General features: G+C 40.3%; 2 protein-coding genes across 2 annotated transcripts; both read left to right on the top strand.

Annotated features, from left to right (window-relative positions):
* Positions 1-302: 302 nt before the first annotated feature.
* On the top strand, positions 303-7,972 carry ccn1l2 (cellular communication network factor 1, like 2). The gene is made up of 5 exons (XM_086076340.1): positions 303-557; positions 643-856; positions 3,702-4,064; positions 6,728-6,930; positions 7,027-7,972. The coding sequence occupies exons 1-5, from the start codon at positions 486-488 to the stop codon at positions 7,324-7,326; spliced, it is 1,152 nt and encodes a 383-aa protein (XP_085932466.1). The 5' UTR covers positions 303-485; the 3' UTR covers positions 7,327-7,972.
* Positions 7,973-16,598: 8,626 nt separating this feature from the next.
* LOC147174426 (LIM domain transcription factor LMO4.1-like) lies at positions 16,599-21,657 on the top strand. The gene is made up of 5 exons (XM_086076802.1): positions 16,599-16,974; positions 17,560-17,818; positions 17,924-18,020; positions 18,559-18,717; positions 20,045-21,657. Exons 2-5 carry the CDS (start codon positions 17,604-17,606, stop codon positions 20,051-20,053), a joined length of 480 nt encoding a protein of 159 aa, XP_085932928.1. The 5' UTR covers positions 16,599-16,974; positions 17,560-17,603; the 3' UTR covers positions 20,054-21,657.
* The last annotated feature ends 2,037 nt before the right edge of the window (positions 21,658-23,694 follow it).

The raw sequence follows: 23,694 nt of genomic DNA, 5'->3' as shown, positions 1-23,694 counted from the left end.
ACCATGATGGAGTATGTTTTCCTTTTCAGTGCTTCCATTACACCTGTTGTTTTTCCAACCTTCATGACTTCACTTGACTACAGTATGACGCGACGTGTCCACCTTGAAGGGTCACCTAAATGAACTGACACATTTGACAGGGTGCGGTTACTTTGTTACTTCAGTACAAATAAGTGTAAACAGCTCAACTTATTCAGTGAAAACATGCTTGTCAGTCCCACCTTCTGCCTCCGCTGTGCTGGTGATATTACAGAGGGGGTGGGGCCATGAGTGTCTATAACTGCAGGTCTTGTCGAGGGAAACCTCTTCATGAGGTAGAGCTGGGCTGGCAGTTAGACACTAGTGTAGCTGAGTGGTGTACTTTATTGCAAGGATGCTTCATTCCAGAGCTGACTAACAAGACAAAACTCCACTTTGGACATCAGCTGTCTTCTAAATATCCTGTTAAAATTCTTGTAAAACTTTGTACAAACTCTGCACCAAGGATGCTTTACCTTACTGTTAGTTTGCACCAGATCTTTTCCACCTTGTTTGTGGTCTGCAGCACTGTGGTGATGGTGAGTACCAGTAGTTGTGCTCTGCTCTCACATCTCAGAATGTTCTAAATTGTAGGCTAACCTGACTTCTGACCCTGCTCCTTAGGCAGATGATGAATGCCCACCTGTGTGCTCATGCGCTGCCTCATCCCCGATGTGTCCAGCTGGTGTCAGCTGGGTGACGGACCACTGCGGCTGCTGTAAAATATGTGCAAGGCAGTTCAATGAAGACTGCAGTGCTACTCAGCCCTGCGATCACATCAAGGGGCTACGCTGCCACCTCGGGGCTGGAGGAGACCCTGAGAGAGGATTGTGCCGAGGTGAGAGTGTGGATGAGATGATGTGATGTTAACAATCAGGCTTTACACATCAATTCACTTGTTTAATCTCATGATGACTTTAATTTGACTTAGTAGTGTGCAGAATTACGCTAAATATTTAATTAATGTAATATATTGGATATATATTTTTGACTGGGCCTCAAATCCCTGGGAGCACCACTGTTAGGATTTATACCAGTTAGTTAATTATTTGTGGCCTGCCTTTTTGTGAACAATTTATGTGTAATCCCACTACTAATGAACAGAGGTGGCAAATCCAGGTCCAGAAAGTAAAAACCCTGCCACAGTTTGGCTTTAGCCCCAGGTGCTAGGTAGCTCCCAAATTGCTCGTCTACCTGCTAGAGAGGTAGCTAGACAGCATCAGGTGCTAAAGCCAAACTGTGGCAGGGTTTTTACCTGAATTTGCCATCTCTGCTAATGAACTACCTAGAGGGGATGAAAACACAAAATAAATCACATCTTTGAAAACATTTGAAGTAGGCTGGGTGACCACATTTTCAAACTGAAAAACCGGGACAATACAATTGCGCTGAAAATCAAATATACAATAAATTGTCACCATAACAGATTCAATCACTAGTCAATCTGGTTTTGTTTTTAGCTATTGCTAAATGTAACCGGTGTGGTTTTGCTCTGCATTGTGTTGTGTTCTTCTCAATAATCAGTCAAAGTTGGTCTCATACTCCGTTATTGCATGGCACCTGTGCACAAACAACAAAACAAGTGAGCGTGGCTACAATTGCGCCGTCCTCGTGTGGCTCTCCGAAAAGGGTCAGAAACAATGCTTGTTGAATTATTTGCTAATTGGCGTTAGCAACCTAGCTTAGCCCGTCGATGGACAACGGGTCCAAAACTTCACTTTGCGACCGCAACACAAGCTCAAAACACCAAATAGCCCCAGCAATGAACCCCTCAACACACTCCAACATTTCGTTTTATATTTAAAACCACAAGAGAGAGAGGCACACACTTCCTACTGTTGGAAAACAATCTTTGTCTTCCGCGTGTTTGTTTTGTTCCGGGTAGTGAGAATGTTGGTTATCCGAATACAGACTGGAGATCGGTGAACAGGTCCTTCGAAGGATTTATTTTACAGAATATTCCGGACACACATGAATGACAGACAAATGGCTGCTTCTCATCACAAGTGTGTAGATTGCTGACAATTGCAATATTCTTATACTAGCAAGAAGGGCGGTACCACTAAACCCCTCCCCTCTCCCCTTTCTCCCCACCCCTGCCCCCAGCCAAGACAGACTTTTACAGCATTCAATACACATTGACAGATGGCCTTTTGATGTGGAAATATACGAGGTCTCAGACCTGACGGCACCTAGCACAAGATAAGACTTACAAAAAAATTACATTTTAACACATTTGCTTCACCCCAGATAAATGGCTCATCAATGTGGGAATAGAGGAAGCTCTTCAGACATTCCGTCACCTGGAGACATTATTCAAACACTAAAACAGTTATGACTAAATCTAAACAGTTATAACTAAACTAAAACAGTTATAACTAAATCTAAAACAGTTATAACTAAATCTGGGTAGAATACTCTCAACACTACCTTGAACAACAGCAGCCAAGAGTGGCCGAGGCTTGCGCGCACGTAACATTATGTCATCACGTAGCACGGACGTCACTCGTCATGAAATGCACAGATATAAACAAAAAACATTTAGTCCTGATAATAACAGAAGTGCTTTTGGTGAAATTAATAGACTATTGTAACCTGTTACATAAATGCTATCTTGGTTGACAGTTCATCAGCTGTAAATAAGTCAATGCACTCACCATTATCCAAGCTTTTTTGCTCAGTCCTGGTAGCTGCTGGAATGTAGCTGTGCCGTTTACATCGCGCCGGTCATTTATTTTGACATTGGTAATATGTTGCCATAAAATCTTAGCTGGCGTTGGGTCTGACCAGCGACCGCAACATTTGGCTAGTAGGACCATAGATATCTATAAAGACTAGATGTCTTACGGCAGAGGATTCAACGTCCGCACAGGGCGGCCATCTTGTCACAAGCAGGCAGTCTGATCTGTATTGACTGTGAGCGAAGGTGAGTGAGCTAAACAAACGTAAACTCTGTTATTTCGCTTCAAATTTGACGGATTTACACATGGTTTGCTTTCTTACAAACTTTAATAAAGTATTTACAATTCAGAATGGATATTTAGTAACTATATGTATTATTAGTTATTAAAGTATGTAGTATAATAACTATGCTTATAAACTAAACTGCTCGATAATCAGTTGATTTTTGTTAAAACGCTATTTTGAGTTATTTAAAAGAACATGTACGATAAAAACACATAATAATGAATGAGAGAGGCAGAGCGAGGTGACTGTGGCAAGATGGCTCCCCTGTGCAGACGGTCGGTTCCATTGGCTAGCAGTGCGGATGAGACATCTAGTCTTTATAGATATCTATGAGTGGAGTAGGACTACATTTTACATGATTCTTAGCTACGGTAGCAGGAAGTAGTTCTAGTTCCTGTATGATGAAAACACCCCTGCTATCGGTTTAAATTCCTTTTGAATTGGTTTTTCATATAAATCACTACTGTGAACTGTGTGATTGACTTGGACACAGCCCAACCAATTGGTTTGGACATAAAAGTGGAAAAAACAATGGTGCTGGTGAAATCCAAAATCGAGACTTACGGCGTCTGGTCACCCTATTTTAAAGTCAATACAGTACTGTGCATTATATAGACATATGGAGAGTATTTTCCTTCTTCTCAGTCCCCCTGAATGATAATGAAATGTCCTGTTCTCATAGACATGTTTTGTGTTTCTTGTGTGCATGATGCTAGCTGAGGCTCATGGTCTACCCTGCGAATTCAACGGCCAGTTGTACCAGCACAGCGAGAACTTCCAACCCAGCTGCCAGCACCAGTGCACCTGTATGAATGGAGTGGTGGGCTGCATGCCTCTCTGCCCTCACCAAGTTCCCCTGGCCAACTTGCACTGCTCACGGCCCCGGCTGGCGCGGCCCGAAAACAGCTGCTGCAAGGAGTGGTTTTGTGACGACGACAACCACATCAGAGTGGAGCCAGAAGAAATGACACGCAGCCCTCTGGCAGACAGTCAGCCTCTTCCAAACCACATCAGTGCTTTGCTGCCACCCTACCCACAGCCTCGACAACCAGCTGCCACTGGTGGGACCATGTTCAGAGGTGAAGCTTACAGTCCTCTTCTTTGATACCTTTCTTGGTCATAAAGTGAATTTTAGTGAAGTAAAAATAACTTGCAATGAATTCTGCATCAGAACAGTTCTAATAGGGTTGGCAAATAATTTTGTAAACGGCCCACATGACAAACTGGAACACTTGCTGAGGGCCAAACCAGCATGCTATTCTTTTTTAATGTACCGGTATTTAGTAAAAGTCAACACATGTGAAGATATGGTGTATATTGTAATAATTATGAAATTAATACAAAATTATGTGGTCATTAAAATTACAAGCTTACAATTTAAAAATTACAACATAATTTTTTTGCACCAATCACAAAGTTATAATAGCCATTCCTACTCAGGACTCCCAAATATATACACTCAACAAAAATATAAACGCAACATTTTTATTTTTGCTCTCATTTTTAATGAGATGAACTCAAAAGATCTAAAACTTTTTCCATATACACAATATCACCATTTCTCTCAAATATTGTTCAGAAAATCTGTCTAAATCTGTGATAGTGAGCACTTCTCCTTTGCCGAGATAATCCATCCGACCTCACAGGTGTGCCATATCAAAATGCTGATTAAACACCATGATTCGTGCACAGGTGTGCCTTAGGGGGCGGGGTATGGTCTAGGCCTCCCATAAAATAAAACTGCACCTTTCAGAGTGGCCTTATTATGTGGGCAATCTAAGGCACACCTGTGCACGAATCATAGTGTCTAATCAACATCTTGATATGGCACACCTGTGTGGTGGGGTGGATTACCTTGGCAAAGGAGAAGTGCTCACTATCACAGATTTAGTCTGCTTTGTAGAAAATATATAGAGAAATGGTGAAGATTGTGCATGTGGAAGAAGATTTAGATCTTTGAGTTCATCTAATAAAAAATGGGAGCAAAATCAAAAGTGTTGCGTTTATATTTTTCATTGAGTATAAATTTGTTTATTGACCATGATGTATAATGAAATTAAACTGATGACTTATACTAGATATTTATCTTCCGTATATGAAATTTGAAATTTGCATACAGTATTATCAGGCCAAATCATATTGATCCTCTTCCCTCGAATGTGCAGGAAATAAGAACGTTGCTAACATGGGACATTTTTGCTAATGTCTTTTTTTGTGTGGAAAATCGTAGCTGGAGGGGTTGGGAAAGTGTCTAAATATAGCAAAAATGTTGCTAAGTTGGCAACACTGCAGCTACAAAGCTCTTGCTCGCTACCTCTTGTATACATCAAATAAAAGCAAAGCACCACATATTTGACTTTATGGTTACTGTGGCGGCCGATCAGAGGCCATGGACAGTTCGAATGTTTTAATAATTTATTTAATGAATAATGCTGTGGGCTATAACCTTATAACCAGACCTTTTTGACAATAAAGCTTCCAAGGCTCTTTCCTGTTGCCATTACACAAGCAAGACCAAAAAGGTTTGAATGGATTAGTTTGGTGTGGAAGAACTTGAGTGCCCTGACCTCAAAACTGTCGAACAGCATTGGGATGGATTAAGTGAGCCAGGCGTCACAAATCAAGATGCACTCCAACATCTTGTAGACACTATTCCTAGAATAGATTCTGCATTTGCTGCAAAGTAGTACTGCGAGCATTAATTCGTTTGGCTGTCCTGAATCATTAGAATCAGGTCATTTAAAATGATTCCTACAAAACCAACTTTTCAGTTCACGTTTCTGCTGTGAGGTTCACATTCATTCTGTACCATGTTGATTATGTGTTGTTGTTGATAATGGGGACACAGGTGTGCTTGTTTTCATGTGGCTTGACTGAAAATTAGCCATTACAGACGCTTGGAGAAACAATGAAATTGGTGTATTCCCTTGAGGAGGAATCACTTACATGAGTACATGTTTGTCGTCTGATGCAAATTATTTAAATTCAGCTGCAAAGGAACGACCCATGACATTTTGTTGTCTTTTGCTTTGATTTCCAGACCAGCTTTAGCACATTCATCTAAGGCTGGGTATCAATTCTAATTTCCTCAATCGATTCAATTTTGATTCACAAGAGTTCAGTTTGATTAGATTTAGTTTTTTTCCGATTTGATTTGATTCATTTCTATCCGATATTGATTAATTAAGGAACTTCAATTCTAAAATATCAAGGACATGATAAAAACTCCACAAACACTAATTTCCAAATTACATTTTGCGGAGGCAGTGACTGGTTAAAAGATTTAGTTTATTAATGAAAGTAGCCCGTGTTGTAATCAGTTAAGTCACTTAAACAAGTCACTTAAGCATTGACATCAGCAAGGAGGAGAGGAAAATATTTTCATAATTCAAATTCAATAATTGTAAATATACGGTAACTTATATTTACAATTATTGAATTGAAATTGATTCTGAATTGTCTTAAAGTGCAATAAGTCAGGTCTTTCATAAATGTAAGAAATTGCTTTTAAATTCATGTCAACAGTAAATTTCAAGAAAACAGTAAGATACAAATAAAATTGGCCTTTATAACTCAATTTCCTCATGAATTTATGGGAAAAAGAGATATCAAAATAATCGATTCATGGTTTTCTGAATCAATAATAGGCTTGAAAAGAAAAATCGATTTGATATCGATTATTATATGTATATTTTTTTAACCTAGCCCTACATTCATCGTCTTTGTCCTTCCCCTCTCACAGAGATAACAGCATTCCCGATGTCTGATTTGTTAGTGGAATCCAGCTGTTTTCTGCAAACCACCGCCTGGACAGAATGCTCCACCTCATGTGGGATGGGAATATCAAGTCGAGTCACCAATAACAACCCAGATTGTCAGCTGATCAGAGAAACCAGACTTTGCCAGATCCGACAGTGTCACCTGGAACTTCCTACGCCTATTAAGGTTTGCACACTAACACTCAAATGATTCAAATGAAAGCTCACCGCGTAATGGCAGTGATCCTTGTTTACATTAAAAACGACTTTTTGATCTGTGTAGGGGAAGAAGTGCCAGCGAACTGTTCGCCCGCAGGAGCCACTTCAAATCACTTTTGCTGGATGCTCCACAGTGGAGCGCTTCCGCCCTCGCACCTGCGGATCTTGCCTGGATGGCCGCTGCTGCAAGCCCTCGGTCACGCGCACTGTGCGGCTGGGTTTCCGTTGCCTGGACGGTGACAGCTTCTTCCGAAATATCATGTGGATCCATCGCTGCAGCTGCAGTAAAAAGTGCCGCACGCACAGCAGGCCTTCGAACCCTTCGCTCATCCTCCACAATGACATCCACACCTTCAGGCGCTGAGGCCAGCTCATCCGCTCTTGAACCCCGTCATGGCAATATACCCGCTTGCACTTTAAGCTTCCTGTCATAATGACATCAGTTTGTCCACATTACAGGAGAGGTGTGTAACCTCTCGACCGCAAGAGTCGAGCACACTGCAGCTCTATTAGACTGCTGGCAGAAAGCTTGTACTGAATGTTTTTATTTATTTTTAATTTTTTTGTATTTAAACATTTTTGTTCACGTTCTCTATTTCCACGGAGTTGTAAAGACCAGTAACAGAACTTTGGAAAAAGAGGATGATTTTGTCATACATTTTTAGCTTGTCTGTGTATTATATCATGATCCATCCACTCGAAAGCATGATTTCTGACATATGACTGTATATAGACTTCACTCATACGATATTTGTGGAGTGATATTTCTGGGGACCACCTCATTTTTCGAGGTGTGATATTTTGTATCCATTTTGTGTTGAAATTGTCCATAACGCGCTTTATTTGTGAATAATGTTGCTTATCGCTGATGTTGGGCTGAAAATACGACGGCGAATTAGGGCCACGTATATTTTTTTTTCAGAGGGGGGGTAATATTCCGAGAAAAAAATTGCAAATGTACCACTTTATTAACTCATTCAAACCCAAAAACGTATAAATATGTCTTTTAATACTTTGTCCTTTGTTTTTTTTTCTTATTCTACAGCATACATAAGGCTTTGATGCAGCTTCTGACCTGAATAGGTCGCTTTAAGCAATGGTAGTTATTACAAAAAACGGCCAACAGGTGGCAGCAGAGTGTAAGAGATAAACCAGGACCATGTTACAGCAAGCTCTTTCTGCCAGTGTTTACAACAGGTTTGCAAATAATGATGAAACTTAGCTATATTCTAAAGCTAATCGCTGTAAAACGGAAACAGATACAAATATACTTTTTTTCCTGATGAAAGAAGAGACTCGAATATTTATTTTGGTAGGTTCCATGTTGTTATAGCAATCGAACACAATATTCTGTGGGTCTTGCAAAATCGAGCGAAGGGGGTTGCTTCAGTGAAAATGGCTGGGCGTCAATGAGTTAAGTGGCAAATTTGCGAGTTTAATAAGTGGCAACAGGCATGTGATTTTTCCGCTAATTCGCGGAATTCCGCTTTTTTTATCTCCCCCCCAAAAAAAATAATCCGATTTCGTCTCTCTACAGCATTCCGTTTTAGTGTTTCCGCAACTGAAATGAAACCGATCTTGCGATTGGCGGAAGTCTCCGTGTTGACCAATAAGAGCGCTTGTTATAAAGACATAGGAGTATGCCATTGTTTGTAGACCAATAAACGCGCTTGTTATAAAGGCATAAGAGTATGCCGTTGTTCATTTCGCACACGTTTTTGCCGAGTGTTTAAAGAAAGATGTCCGTGATCGAACGCAAAGATGCTCCGCGAGTTAAGGAAATTGACAAACTCGTAAAAAACAAGTTTCGCTGGGACTGGTTAGAGAAGGATATATCGACAAATGTTGGAAAGAAGACTGTGACGAATTTGTTCAGTGACTTCATTCGGAAGATCGATCGTGCCGGGAAAGCGCTTTGCATTTGGTGCCGTGATACCATTGACTATGGCGGGAGAGGTTTCAAAGCTCTTGAAAGTCACGCAAAGAGCAAAAAACACGTAAAATAACTCCAGTCAAGAACAACAAATTATTCCATCGCTGGAAGTTTTGGTGCCCAAACGAAAACTCCAAAACTTTATGGCCTCCATCCGTTATTGACATCACAATCGGGAGCGGTAATGGAGAGACGTGATCCACCCCAACAACCTGCACCAGTTGCTGATAGAGTCGTGAATTTTGAGGTAGGTGGTAAACTTTTCAAATTAATCGGAATCAAATTTTCGAAAATATTATAACGTAATAAAAATGGCCTTAACTATTTAACATGATTAATCCACAAACTCAAATGAATGCTGCATGTTAGCACTTTCAGTTTTCAATATGTTGACTGTCTACAGTATGCAGTTAGTACAGAGATGATCGAAATGATTGTGTTTTTACCAGAGCTTGCTGCATGAGGTATTTTATGTTTTTGTTATGCATTATGTATTAAATTAAGAATGATTGATTAAATGATTTATTGCATGGTAAATATTATTTCCAATGGTTAAAGATAATTTATTATTTTGTAGCTAATTTGCAACGTTTTTTGTTACCATAATAAATACTCTGACATGTGAATGTGCATGCAAGTTTAGACTAAATCCTTTACTTTATTTACTTACTTTTTTATTAACAGGACACTCAAATGAGCAAGGCTGCCTCAAGAAGAACCATCAAAGCTGCACAGAAGCAGGCTAGAAAGACCCATTCCAAAGCAATGAAGTCTAGGAGGAAGTAGTGTTTGTGTCATGTGAATGGATTGTGCTCAAGAATGAACACTTGTATATTCCTGTAAATATGTTGAATGTTTTAATGAGCAAAAAATAGAAAAACAATAAATAAATAATTTTTGAATGTGACTGATTTTGAGTTGACTAAAACTGCAATTTTATATGGGATAGTTCAATATACATTGGAAATTTATGCTGTTGTTTTGTCTATTTCTTTGTCATCTGAGTGCATTGAAAGTACTTAAAATCACGGAAAACCCATGAGCTACGGGGGGCTTCGCCCCCCTGGCCCCCACACCAGGGCGCTGCCCTGGACCTAGCTGGGTGCCTGCGGCCCCCAGACCCCCGGCTAAATTTTCAGATAATTTCACTTTGGTCAAATCACATGCCTGTGGCAAATTAAAAACAAAAAAACAAAAACAAATCAGAAACCTTCAAGATATACACGCATAGTACCTATAGTCTAATGTGCGGATTCGTTGGTGGTTAATGGGACACTGTTTATAAAATGAAAAGGCAGGATGGAGACGGATTCCTTCCTAATTTAAATTTAACTCGTAAACGTCGTACACGGCAGCAAGAGCGACAACACTTCCTGAACCCCTATCAGCTGACTAACGCTAACCAATCAGAAGCTAGCATACTTTAGGTAAATGCAAGTGAATGATGGAAAGCAGTAGATTCGACACATCAACTTAGCTACTTGTACAAATATATATATATATATATATATATATATATATATATATATATATATATATATATACACACACACATATGAATGAGTAAGTAATAATTCTGGAAACATAAATGTACACGAAATATACAATTTAACTTAAATGCTTGAACCTCAGGGTGTGGACCTTTGCAAAGTGAGGCGTCTTTGTCGCGAATGCTTAACATCATATGGTTAATTTCTGCTAAAGCAATTACTATCTCCTTATTTGAAAGCCCGACCAAAAAGTATTGGTCTCGTAAATTTCTGAGGTTTTTTTTCTTGCAAATAAATCTGCCTGCCACTTTATAAACTCACAAATTAGCCACGTTATAAAGTGGAGTTTTTTTTCTCGGAATATGGCCCCCACCCAATATATATTTATATGTGGCCCTAATACGTCGTCATACCGAAATCTCCTATATCACCATTTGGTCACTTTGACATTTTTTCACAACTTTATATACTATTCGTCAGGCCTGCACGAATGGGTGTTATTTAGCCAAAAAAGGTGTTGAAATTTGCTTGCTCTATTCAACAATGACATGTTAATGGCTGAACGATTTTGAAGGTACGAGGATTCAGCCCAACAGCAGCGATTTTTCAGACACACATTTTGTTTTTGTCTAGTAAAATACAATTTGAAAAAAAGTCATAAAAGGTCATGTGTAATTTGTGAGCGATGTACAGCCGTAAACTAAGGATTTTCTTCTGTCATATAAGGAAATGTTCTTACGATGATGTTGGGAAGACCTGGACAGAGTCAAACAAGACTTCTCATTGTGGAGCTTATAAACTGGGGATCCAAAACAACCAATCAGATAGATTTTAAATGAATTACAAAAAAAGCATTTCAATAGCAAGATGGTGACAATGAATGATTCCTTGTGACATGACGCATGCTGCATCTGTCACAAAATAGGTAGCGAAGGCTCAGAGCGCTTGCCTCTGCTGCGTGGACTTTCTGATGGCCGATTCTGATGCTCAAACATCACGTTGGACCATGAAATTCCTCACCCTCAGCTCCTCCTTTTTCCTCTGACGATGGAGGAACTCTCTGACCTGGTTATTCTCCCAGTCAAACCAGTGGTAGAACTTCACCTCTATGGGGCCATACTTACAGTAATTGTATCATTGGATGATGATAGAACAAGTAAATTCAACACATTTCAAAAATGAAGCAAAGTAAGAGACATATGAGATTTTTATGATTTGTTTTAATGGTATGTTGATACCTTAATGGTAGGGCCCTAAAAGTGCCCCATCATCCGGCCCACTAGAACGTTGTGAGTGCAGTAGTTTGCAGAACGTGCAAAACTTTGGAACAAAGAACCATGCGTGTAACAACAACTTTTTAAAATCTAACTTAATTGAGAAGTCCTCATCTGCTGAAAATTAGCGGTGAATGATAGGCTTCAATGCAGCAAATAAGAACAATTTGTAAAAACAAATTTCACGAAGCTGAGTCACAAACTCCGTCATTTCAGGTCTAAAGAAATTAGACACAAATAATAGACCGCTTGGCACACAAGTGTGACACAGCGGAACACGTACTGTATGAGTACAACATGACAGCATTGATTGAACGCCAACAGTTATTGACAATTCTGAAATTACGTCACAAGTCAAAATGGTGGTTTTATTCTGCATTCGAGGAGGGTTTGAAGTCAGATTCATCCCACTTGGAGTGTGCCAGTTCCGCCCTCAAAGCGTTTGAGGCAAATGTACACAACAAAGATGGCTGATTCTGATCAATTCTTTGTTGTTCTGGTTAACGCAGCCAACGTTGTGTCACGTGAACATATGTCTTGTGTTTACATTTCCCTCGAACGTTTGAGGTCGGAACTGACACAATCTGAGTTTGGAGTTTTCAGTAGGCACGATTGCAATAAATATTTAGAAAATGAAGAAAAATTCAAAAGCGATCAAAATTCAATGCAGTCTTTTACACCTCCATTGTTTTGTGTCATTAAACTTCGGCCTTTTGGTTCACATCAGAGTACACAAATTCCTTACAACTTCCACAAGTAGAAATGATGTGCTTTTTTTTTTTTTACTCTAAGTCAGCAGTAGGACATTTCTGACCTTCACGTTCTAAGCAAGGCAGGCACAATTTAATAAACATGAACATTTTACAACTTTAAGACAAAGCTCGTATTCAAGTCAATTGAGCCAGCAAAAGTTAATTCTGATTGTGAGTCTAGTTTGCATGGTTTTGCGATATGTACAGAAACAAAAAGTTGCTCAAAAGCATGTGTTCTTTATAAGCACAAAAGATAAACAGATGTCAACAGTTGTATATTAGCATTCCTCATACGTTGGAAAAGGTTGAATTCACGGAGCATACGGCAAACCATTTCACTATGGAGACAGATTGAGCATTTGCTTTTGTCACTGCCAGTTTGCAGTTGCTTTATGACGATGCGTGTACACACCAACTATTTGTTTGGTCTAAATTCAAAGAAACAATCACGTCACTAGCGTTTTTGTACACAAAACTGGCATCCCTTGGCAACGTTCGACTGTTCATTTGTTTTTAAGATATCTTTCATGTATTTGAATAAAATGAGAAATACGCATACATATTGAAATTTGTGACCGTTTATAATTCAAGTTAAGATCCAATCTAAACCTCTAATTTGATTCACCAAACTTCAGTCAAAAGAATTGAATGACCTATTTGACAGCCAACAAATGTGCTCTAGAAAAACAGCTGCATACAAAATGTATTAAATTAATCTAAACTCAGATAAGTTTGTGCCGCACATTGAAGAAGCAAAACAGTTGTTTTGCTGATAATTGAATTGTATCAAAAGAAAGCAGTTCATAGTGGCAGAACTCAAAAACGGATACGTCACAAGTCTGAGCAGAAAGGATCTCTCCACACCACAGTGTGCCGGATTCATGCGATAAGAGCTGAAGTTTGTCTGTGATGCTGCAGGCAGTTTGTATTGGCTGGGAAGCCAGACTGGAAGTTGCAGGTGTTGTCCATCCTCACAGTCAACTGCAACTTTCAGCACGGCCTCGACAGTGGAACAGGAAATATGTCGGAAAACATCGGAGCTTCGAAGTAGTCTTCCTGTCACGGCAACTGCTACCAGATGAAGAAAAAAACAAAAACAACACATGTATACTTTTTTTTAGTATCTCACAGCTCAATTCTCTTACTATGTGTGAAAATGTGGGTATGGAAGATGTACAGCAAGTGATACAGGCAGGGCTGGACTGGCCATCTGTTATATAGGGCAGATGCCCGCCGGACCGGTGTCTTTTGAGGCAGATACAGTGCTATTTACCGTAAATATTATTCCCTCCTCATTTTACCTAAAAAAAAATTGCCCACTATTTGGAGGAGCAGCCCATTAATCCATTTACAACAAGGGTGCCCAAACATTTTCATTTGAGGGCCATATACAGAAAATCAGAAGGACGCATGGGGCCGCATAATGTTATGAAGAGAAATTATGTTAAGTCCTAAAAAAAAAAAGTACAACAAATTATTTGTGTTTTTGCACATCTAGAAAAATGCTACAGTATATAAACCGATTTATTTGCTATAGTTGCAGCTAATTATTTTTCTACACCCTCTCTTCTTACTTTGACCATTACCAAACTTTTTTCTTTTTCTTCTTTTTAGTATTTTTAGTATATGCCGCAAGCCACTGAAAAATGGATGGTGGCCCCCGGCTGTAGTTTGGACACCACTGATTTACAATATAGGCAGAAAACAGAACCAATCAACATCAGCGTCATGGCTAAGTGGTAGTCATGCCAGGGCCGATATTTTTGTGCCAGTTCAGCCATAGATATAGGAACATATTTTCCTGTCTTTACGTGGCATTCTAATTTAAAAAAACAACTGTGCTATTTATAAAACAACTGTAATGATGGCCTCAGACACAGCACCTTACACAGTATGACGAAAAGGGTCATAGGGTTGCCGATCCCAGTTGACTTTGGACGAGAGCTAAATTAAGTAACTCGAATGTAAGAAACACATCAAAGTGCACAGTGAATTATGGTGTCAATCAAAACATAAAAGTACATTTTTCAATTCAAATAAGTTGCTGAACATATTTAAAATTGTAATTGCAGTGGATGTTACTGATTAGGCGGAATTGTTAGTCTAGCATTTAGATTACACCAAAAATGTGCAAGTATTGTCAAACGTCTCTTCCAAAACCACGGGTCTGTACTGCTCTCTAATGGCCTTATTTGAAAGTGCAACTCTATCTGACAGGCAAGAAGGGTAAACAACGCCATTAATATTGCTCAAAAGATACGAAGTAATCACTCAGAATACACATTTTTGATGTTGCTCTATCCTATCATATTTATAATAATTTCCATTCATGACAGCATTGCTATTGCATGCCATTGCATGCCGGCATATGTGACCTGCTTTCTCTGTGTGGCATGCAACAAGACTATGGGGGGGGGGGGGGGGGGGGTACATTTCTCCTTGATGGATACAAATAACAATGACTATAATACTTTTCAAAAAATGGCTGAATGAATTGAAATGATCAAAAACATTAAAAATATAACTCTAAAATATAGTTCTCAATGAAAGCAGACTGATTGTCTTTGTCCATCCATCCATTTTCTTAACTGCTTTTCCTCACAAGGGTTGTGGGGGGCGCTGGAGCCTATCCCAGCTGGCTCCGGGTAGTAGGCGGGGTACACCCTGAACTGGTTGCCAGCCAATCGTAGGGCACACACAGACGAACAACCAGCTACACTCACAATCACACCTATGGACAATTTGGAGAGTTCAATTAACCTGACATGCATGTCTTTGGAATGTGGGAGGAAACCGGAGTACCCGGAGAACCCGGAGAAAAACCACGCAAGCACGGTGAGAACATGCACACTCCACCCAAGAAGGCCGAAGCCCAGACTCGAGCTCACGTCCTCTGGGCTGGGAGGCGGACGTGCTAACCAGTCAGTCACCATGCCGCCTTATTGTTGTTGTGTTAAATCAAAATAAAATATTTGCTTTTATTTTGGAAAGCAATGGTCAACATATTTGCCTATTTTCTGGCATTACGGACCAAATCAGTAAATGAATCATAATTTATGGCTGTCCATTTTCTGTACTGTTAATTTGAAATAATGTGCAAGTTTTGAATAAACTAAGGAAATCCACGAATCATTGATTAATTGACAAACCAATTAACAAATTAATTGACTATTAATGTAATTGTTAGTTACATCCCTAATTTATTTTTGTTTAGATTTTTATGAGTAAACATATAGTGGGTCACACTGACTAATGAGTACTGTTGGTGTATAAAAGTAACGGACAAAACAGGATGGTTAATACAAGGTGAAAATACTTTTTTTATTTAAACATTTTAGATGTAGCTAATTCTACAACATGCAACCACTTGTATGCTATAGTTAAGTTGTGGGAAGCAGGGGCAATTTTAGAATCAGAGGTTTGGGGGTGCTGAGCTCAGTTTCACCGCTTTCGAAATTTGCATTGCAATTTATTCATTCCCACGATGATGAAACAGAAGCATAATATTTTCTGGGACAGTCAAATCAAATCTGAGAAATGTTCCACATACCACTGCAAAAGGGGAATGGAATTATAAAATAAACATATTGTAACACCAAATTTCAAGGGGTCCTCCCCTACTCATGTAGATACAAAATCACTGGATTCATCCACATTGTGGGGGTGTTTTTGTTGTTGTTGCAGTTGTGCTAGAGTAAACCAGCCCCCTCTAGTGAGCACTAACAAGAAAATAACATTACGTTACCTCCTAGTCGGGAAGCCGCCACCTTTGTTGGAGGGAGGACCGACAAGGTGGTGCCCCCAGAAAAGTCTTTCCTACAATCCCCCAACCACCCTCTTTTCCAGATCGACGCCCCTGGTATATCGACCTCCTGCAGAGGTCGTTTGAAAGTCCCAGAATCGTAAAAATGTGTAACAGTTCATATATATTCTACAATAAAAAATTTGGCTTAAAAAAACACCTTTATTACAATTTTTTGGGGGAAAATACAATACATAAACTATTTTACTATCCGCTTATTATTGTATGGCTTTATGAAACTGTGGGAACAGAAAGGTGCACACGATCGGCCACTAGAAACCCATAAATCATTGTGACTCTAACCACGCCCACTGCTCAGCTATTGGTTGTTTGCTGCTTGCGTCGCTATGTCCGCTCTGGGCAATTTAAATAAACGCTTGCGCAATTTGATGAATAGAGTCGCTGTCATAAGCGTCAGAAAGTGTGGAAGGAAGGCGTGTAATCAGACGGACAGCTGGAAGAGCGAGTGGGAAGTAAAAGAAGGAGCGGCATGTCTTCTCCTCGCTGCTTCTAGTAGTTCTTTATCCGTGGAGCTCCAAGTGAGAGACTTTCCTCAAACTCTTTGCCATCCGCGCGCCATACTGGCCTGCTGGGATTTTATTCTTCTTTCGACACTCTACTACGAAGCAATGGAGCAGCAAAATGGTCATGTCTAAATCCAGTTTCACAGACGCAAACGCATCAATGCTTAAATGCTTGTGAAAACTCTTTTGCAGCGTGTTTTGATTTCAACGCAGTCGGAAAACCTTTGGCTCGACAAGGTAACAACGTCTGTTTCCTTTCTTTCTTTTCCTTTCCGTCAGCGCGCTCATTAAAGCGAGATTTTCGTTTAACTTAAACGTTGGGGTTGTAACAGTTTTGCTCGGTTAAAAACGAGAAAGTTAAATACATTGAGAACCTATTCAGAAAGAAACGCTTTGACATGAATATCTTCCGTTTGAAAACTGGCACCCTTCCAAAAGTCCCATTTGGCGACGTTCTGCTTTCCCTCTTGCCTATATAATAATAATAATAATAAAAAATACACGACCATGAGCAGATTGTCTCCACTGTTTTTATCTAAATACGTTGCTTTGTTTTTCTAATGCTACTGTCTTGCAACTGCTAAATGATATCATATTTCATCTACCGTGCAGTAAAATGGTAAGTTACCAATCGTTAAACTGCAATTTATTTATCCCTGACCTGTTGTACTGAACTTATTGTACACTTAAGTATGAGACCGAATTAAACATTTTCAACCAACCAGATTTTCATTAAACTAAAATACATCAAACATACTCTTAATCTGGATGTAATGATCAATTATTAAACTGATGTACGCTTTACACTTTCCTTCCTTGCAGTACCTGCGTGGTGTGTCCAGGAGCCCGTGAGGGCCCACATCAGTATGGTCAACAACCAAGCGTCAGGCATAGCGCCGGCCCCGAGGTCATGTGCAGGATGTGGGGGGAAGATCGCTGACCGTTTCCTGCTCTTCTCCATGGAGCGTTATTGGCACACTCGCTGCCTCAAGTGCTCCTGCTGCCAAGCTCAGCTGGGCGACATTGGCACCACCTGCTACAGCAAAGGAGGCATGATTCTGTGTCGCAGCGACTACATCAGGTGAGGTCTTATGTGGCGAGGAAGTAGCGTGAGGGAAAAGGAAGTGGGAGATTTTTTTTAGCATATGGAGACTGTATCACATGGGTGTTTTTTTTTCATTTGCAGGCTGTTTGGGCACAGCGGGGCTTGCAGTGCCTGTGGCCAGTCAATCCCAGCCAATGAGATGGTGATGAGGGCACAGGGAAATGTTTACCACCTCAAGGTAAGTCCCCCGCTCCCACTTCAGCCTGCTTTGCCTCCTGCTGTGTGTTTGACAGAAACATCTGGGGTATTACTCCTCCTCACTAAGCCTCAAACATAGACACAGACAGTTCATTAGGTACACCTGCACATGTCAATGAGACCCACTATGAGAGTCGCACTAAAAATTCTGCCATTTCGGTTCAGTTTTGCTTGACACTGTCAGATTTCACACTAAACAAGGCGATCCATAAATGCTTGTTGTAATGCAACTTTGTTTCTATTTGGTGGTTATCTAAAAATCCAATGTACAACGGGCTGCACCAATCCCAATTTTCTGGCTGGTCATTGATCCCGATGTTTGCTCTTTTTCTTTTTCCTCCATAACCAACGATATTAATGTCAAAATAAGGTGTTAGTGCCGCCTTCGCCGTTATCCTTAAATCACACAATGCAATCAAACACTGTCATACATGTGATTTCATCAAAGCTGATTTGCTGTTGCTGTGTTGATTTGATGTATTTACGGCCCCGCCTGACGTTGCGTTTTTGTGCGGCAGTGTTTCAGCTGTGCCACGTGCAGGAACAGACTGATGCCTGGAGATCGCTTCCATTACATCAATGGTACAATCTTCTGTGAGCACGACAGACCCGGCGCCGCCCTGCTCAGCAGCCACCTGCCGCAACTTCAGAGTAACTCTGTGATGACGGACCAGAAGGTAAATTGCATTCCTATCTACCATGCTTCAAAATACTATGTATGACAGTGGTGTCCGAACTATGGCCCGCCATCCATTTTTAAGCGGCTCACAACATATACCAAATATGACATCTGCAACTAAGAAATTTGTTATATATATATATTTAAACATACGGCCGTATTTAGTCACTGTTGGATATTTGATCAGAAACGGGTCAAATATGATAACCGAGAAGTACAAAGTCCTGCATTCCAGCAGAATCTTAAAATTCAAAGGGAATATGGATGTCACACTCACAACAGCATTACACCGACACACAAATAATCGCGACAGTGACAACAGAACAAACAAACAAAAATCAGCAAATTTTCCTTGAAGTTAATTTCTAAATTCTTTTTAGCTCAATACTTGCATTAAAAATCTCATCACCTTGTGTTGATTTGTTGCTAGCATCTTATGCCATTGTCAATGCATGAACATTCACCATTATAAATGAGTTCCAACTAGAAAAAGTACAAATATCTATTTCGGGCGGCATGGCTCAGTGGTAGAGTGGCCGTCTCACATTCGTGAGGTTGTAGGTTTGATCGTCACCCCAGGTGAACATGTCGAAGTGTCTATGAGTAAGACACTGAACCCCGATTTGCTCCCGACCACTTTGTGTGTGTGTTTGTGGGTGGGTGAATGTGATGCTTAAATTGTAATGTGCTTTGGGCACCATATGGTGTAGTTAAAGCGCTACATAAAAAGCAGTCTATTTACCATTTGAAGTGTTTTATTTTACATCCACACACAAATGTTTACATGCATAGATAACAGTCCTAAAAAATAAAATAAAATCTTCATTACTCCCGGTGAAACAACACACACAAAAAATAATTCCTTATAGTGCACCGGAGCCATCTTTCCACCAATAATCTAAAGGCGGCCCGCTTCACTACCACCACTGTGGTGGTAAATGTTTGGAATGCGGCGCCACAAGTTTCCCTCAAGTCAACCTGACTTTGCAACCACGGCACACGTACTCTTGTTAACAGAATATGTCAAAGTCAACTATATTGTCAATTGCTTTGCATGTACTGGACATACAATTTTTGACAGATTGTTTGAAATAAGTTCCACATGAAATAACTCGTCCATGTTTGCTGTTATTTTACTGTTTTCACCTTGAGCTCCTCTTGTTTTATATAAAAAAAAAAAACATTGAATGAAAGTCTAATCAAGTTCATGTTGTCCTCATGAACTGATAGTTGAGATTTCCTGTGCCACATAACAAGCCTCTTTCTAATGACCGTGTGAATGAGTCAGATTTATATGATTATATATTTTCCTGTCTTCTTTGCAGGTGTGCTGAGTGGCGTGTGCGCCAAAGCTTGAATTCTCTCTCCTGCAGCCATTGTTGTGAGTTGTGTTCACCACCACACCACCTTCCCTCTCAAAGGACAGCTTTCTTGCAATGAAATCCCGTCCTGTCGTCGTATCACAGAATCCCTGACCGCTCATCCAAAGTCACGTTTGTCGTGTCGTGCTGCCAGGGAAAATCAAAATACTGTTTTCAAAGGGACCAGTCAGTAACGGGCCCTTTGATTTGTCATGACTTTTCTCCTCCATATGGGGTGTTTATTACAAATGGAGCTTACATGGTGTGTGTGGACTGCACTAGCAGAGACTGTGATGGACTCTGAGAAAGCAAGAAGACATCAATCAGAGGATGCAGCAAAAGATGCTTGAATGCGAGTTTGATGGACTGCTGTAATACGACTGTCAACGTCTTGTGCCAAGTGGCATTATTTTCCCGAAGTGTCAGTGTTTTCAATGAACTCTGATCTGTCTCTTTTATATGGCTATCTAAGACCTTGTGTGAATTATAAAATTGGATAGTCAGGCACAAAGTGTATATTTCAATCATCAGAAATCCATTCATTCCAAAACTACTGATGGGGAAAATGAAGCTTCATGAAGCACACCTCTCGATGCGGCTTTTCATTTAGAGCAGTGGTGTCAAACATACGGCCCGGGGGCCGGATCAAACCCGCAATGGGGTTTAACCCGGCATGCGAGATGATTTTGTAAAGTAACAAAAAAATGAGTAATGTCAGACCAACTAATCAGCCAGCCACAATCAAAAAATATAAATTCATAATTTCACAAGCAATCCTCAGATGAGCAATGCAACTTGTACATGGAATTGCCCTGGATGTCAGTATTTTACACACAACCTAAAGTTACAGTTTGTTGAAAATAAATAAAATCCTAGACCGACTTAAACATGTTAAATACGACACAAATTCAATTACTGCTAATATAAACACATGAGAAAGATTAATGTCCTTAGAACTTCATTAACTGTGCCACACAATGCATTCTGGGAACAATAGACTGTTCATACAAAACGGGTAGCTACAACAAGTCCGCAACTCATACAGGCAAAGAGCTGCCATGTTCCATTTGCATTTATGTCATTTTTTGGAACAATATAATTGCAGTTGAGCGCCCTATTTTAGGGTTGGCCTAAAAATAGGGAAAATCTGCGTTTAATTGACAGCAATTGTTTTTAAGTTATATACCATGATTTTACTGACCCGGCCTGCTTGGTAATATATTTTCCTTCATGTGACCCCTGACCTAATAATGAGTTTGACACCACTGATTTAGAGATAAAGTTTAGTACAATGTAAATTTATTAAATTTCCACTGCATCTTTAAACCGAGAGTGCCATCTAGAGGATAAAAAAAAATAGCACAAGTGCTTCATGACGCTTCATTTGTCCATCACTATCCAAAACAACTGCTGTTTAAAAATAATGCTACAAACTTTGAAAATAGGAACCTTTCATTGTTGATGCCAGTACTGCTATTTCCATAATGAATTGTATTGTTCATCATTTTCCTGGTCAATATGTGGAAGCAAATGATGGTTTTATTGAGAACAATCCAATTAAAAAAGATTTTCCTGACTGTGAGGCCCCGTAGTGTTTCGCTACCTAGCATGGTGGCTGTAGCGGTCTCTCTCTCACTCTTGTTAGCCCTGTATGGTAAAAACATGGCTGATTACTCCGGGGAATGGAATTAGGGGGCTTGAGCTCTGACCATTTACAGAAGCAATTAAACATGAGCCGTGTATCTGTGCCGCTGGGGCTCCTGGGAGGCTGAACTTGGGGCATATCCTGTGGCTGCCTGGTTTGCTGGCTGGCTGGCTCCGTGGCTGACTGCCTGCTTCTAATAAAGCCTAATCTGAAAGCGCTCTAATTAAAGGGGAGTGGTCCCATCACGATCACGGGAATTTCCACCAATTGCACGTGTTTATTGTTTATCTTGCCTCTTTGTGCTGTGCTGTACTGCAAGACTGTTCGGCAGACTCCTAATTAGCTTTCAATCTGGATACGTTTTGAATGTAATGTAAAAAGTTTATCAGAGGGGTGCGGATAATCTCAGCGTGATAGCAGCAATGTGCATCAAGCCGATGATAGCGTCTGCTCTACTTTCGCACCTTGCCTGGGAGCGTGGCAGCCATCAAACTCGCACCTTAATGCGCTTAGCTCTTCTAAAATGTCCCACTTGTCATGGTCGGTGCTGATACGGCATCAATTATTTATTCCACATCTGATCAAGGGGCGTCGCGCAAATTCATTAACGTATGCAAATGATCACAATTACAATTATCTTTGTACGGTGATGGCGAAGAACTAAAACCTCGGCACATTCTCGACTCCCATCGCACCACAAGTTACACTTTGCATTCAAACTAATCAAGCCTCATCTGCCTCTTCCTAATTAGCCAGAGCGTTTTCAGATGCCAATTAGCGGGTCTCAAGAAAAGGCTCCATGCCATGAGGCGTTGTCTTTTATCAGAGCTTGTGCAGGTGTGTGGCTCACCATGTAGCCTGTGTCATCGGAAAGTGTTTATTCCTGCTAATTAATCATATTAACACATGGAGATGAGAGTAATTGCCTGAGCTGCACCAGCGCACACTGTGTGAAGGCACAAGTTGACGCCAGGATATTTTTACATACTCGTGATGAAAAGTCTCCTTTTTACCCAGATACTTCTTGTGACGCAGAGCCAAGATGCAGTTGCAATGCCTTCGTCTTGATGATGAGACTTCTCTGTGGGGAACGCGTCGCGAATCAGTGATGTGCTGGTTTGGATTTGACCTCGTCCTCACAGATTGTCCATTGATTGCTACCAACACGTCTCTGCACCTCTACGAGGCAGGACGCAGGAGAATACAGACCTCCCCCCAAGGGCATTTTTCAACAACATTAAAATATTTTAACAACAACAAAATCAGCATCTTTATTCTTCCCCAAAAATGTGATAGAGCAAAACATGGGCGCCACAACCTTTTTTGATCATAACCGCAACCTTGCTCTGCAAATTGAATTATTGCGCAGTTTTTGAGTTCACAAACTCTGAAGAATACATCTTGTATGGAGCCCGCTGATTTTTACCGATCCGTGCACTTTGTGTACGGACGAATCACAAAGCGGTATTGTGTTTGGGGGCGGGCAGTTGTGACAAAATCATGAAACGGCAACGGCGTGGGAAACAAACTTAACGGACGAATGGACGCTGCAATTCTGTTCTCGAATGTTCCTTGTTGAATGACGAACAGCGACAGAGGCACTTTGTGCATGTTTTAGTAGTGCTGAGTATTGATTCTAATTTCCTCAATTGATTCGATTTCAATTGATAAGAGTTCAGTTTGATTCGATTTAGATTTTTTTTCTTTGATTTGATTCGATTCACTTTACTTTTCCATCTGATATTGAGTCATTTGCTCCCAAAAACTTTTAAATACATTCTATTTTAAATGTTTTAAGTGTCCCAAAGACGTATTTATACATTTTTTTTATGCTAGAGCATACAGATGGCTTTGATGCAGCCTCTCAACTGCAGAGAAACGGTTGAAGAAATGGTAGTTATTACAAAAACGGCCAGCAGTTGACAGCAGAGCAAAATAGATCAACCAGGGCCATGTTGGAAAAAAGCTA

The sequence above is a fragment of the Leptonotus elevatus genome, chromosome 5 (genome assembly GCF_054856555.1).
Source record: "Leptonotus elevatus isolate MCC_2025b chromosome 5, RoL_Lele_1.0, whole genome shotgun sequence".
Taxonomy (NCBI): domain Eukaryota; kingdom Metazoa; phylum Chordata; class Actinopteri; order Syngnathiformes; family Syngnathidae; genus Leptonotus; species Leptonotus elevatus.
This window is presented reverse-complemented; position numbering and strand designations above follow the sequence as displayed.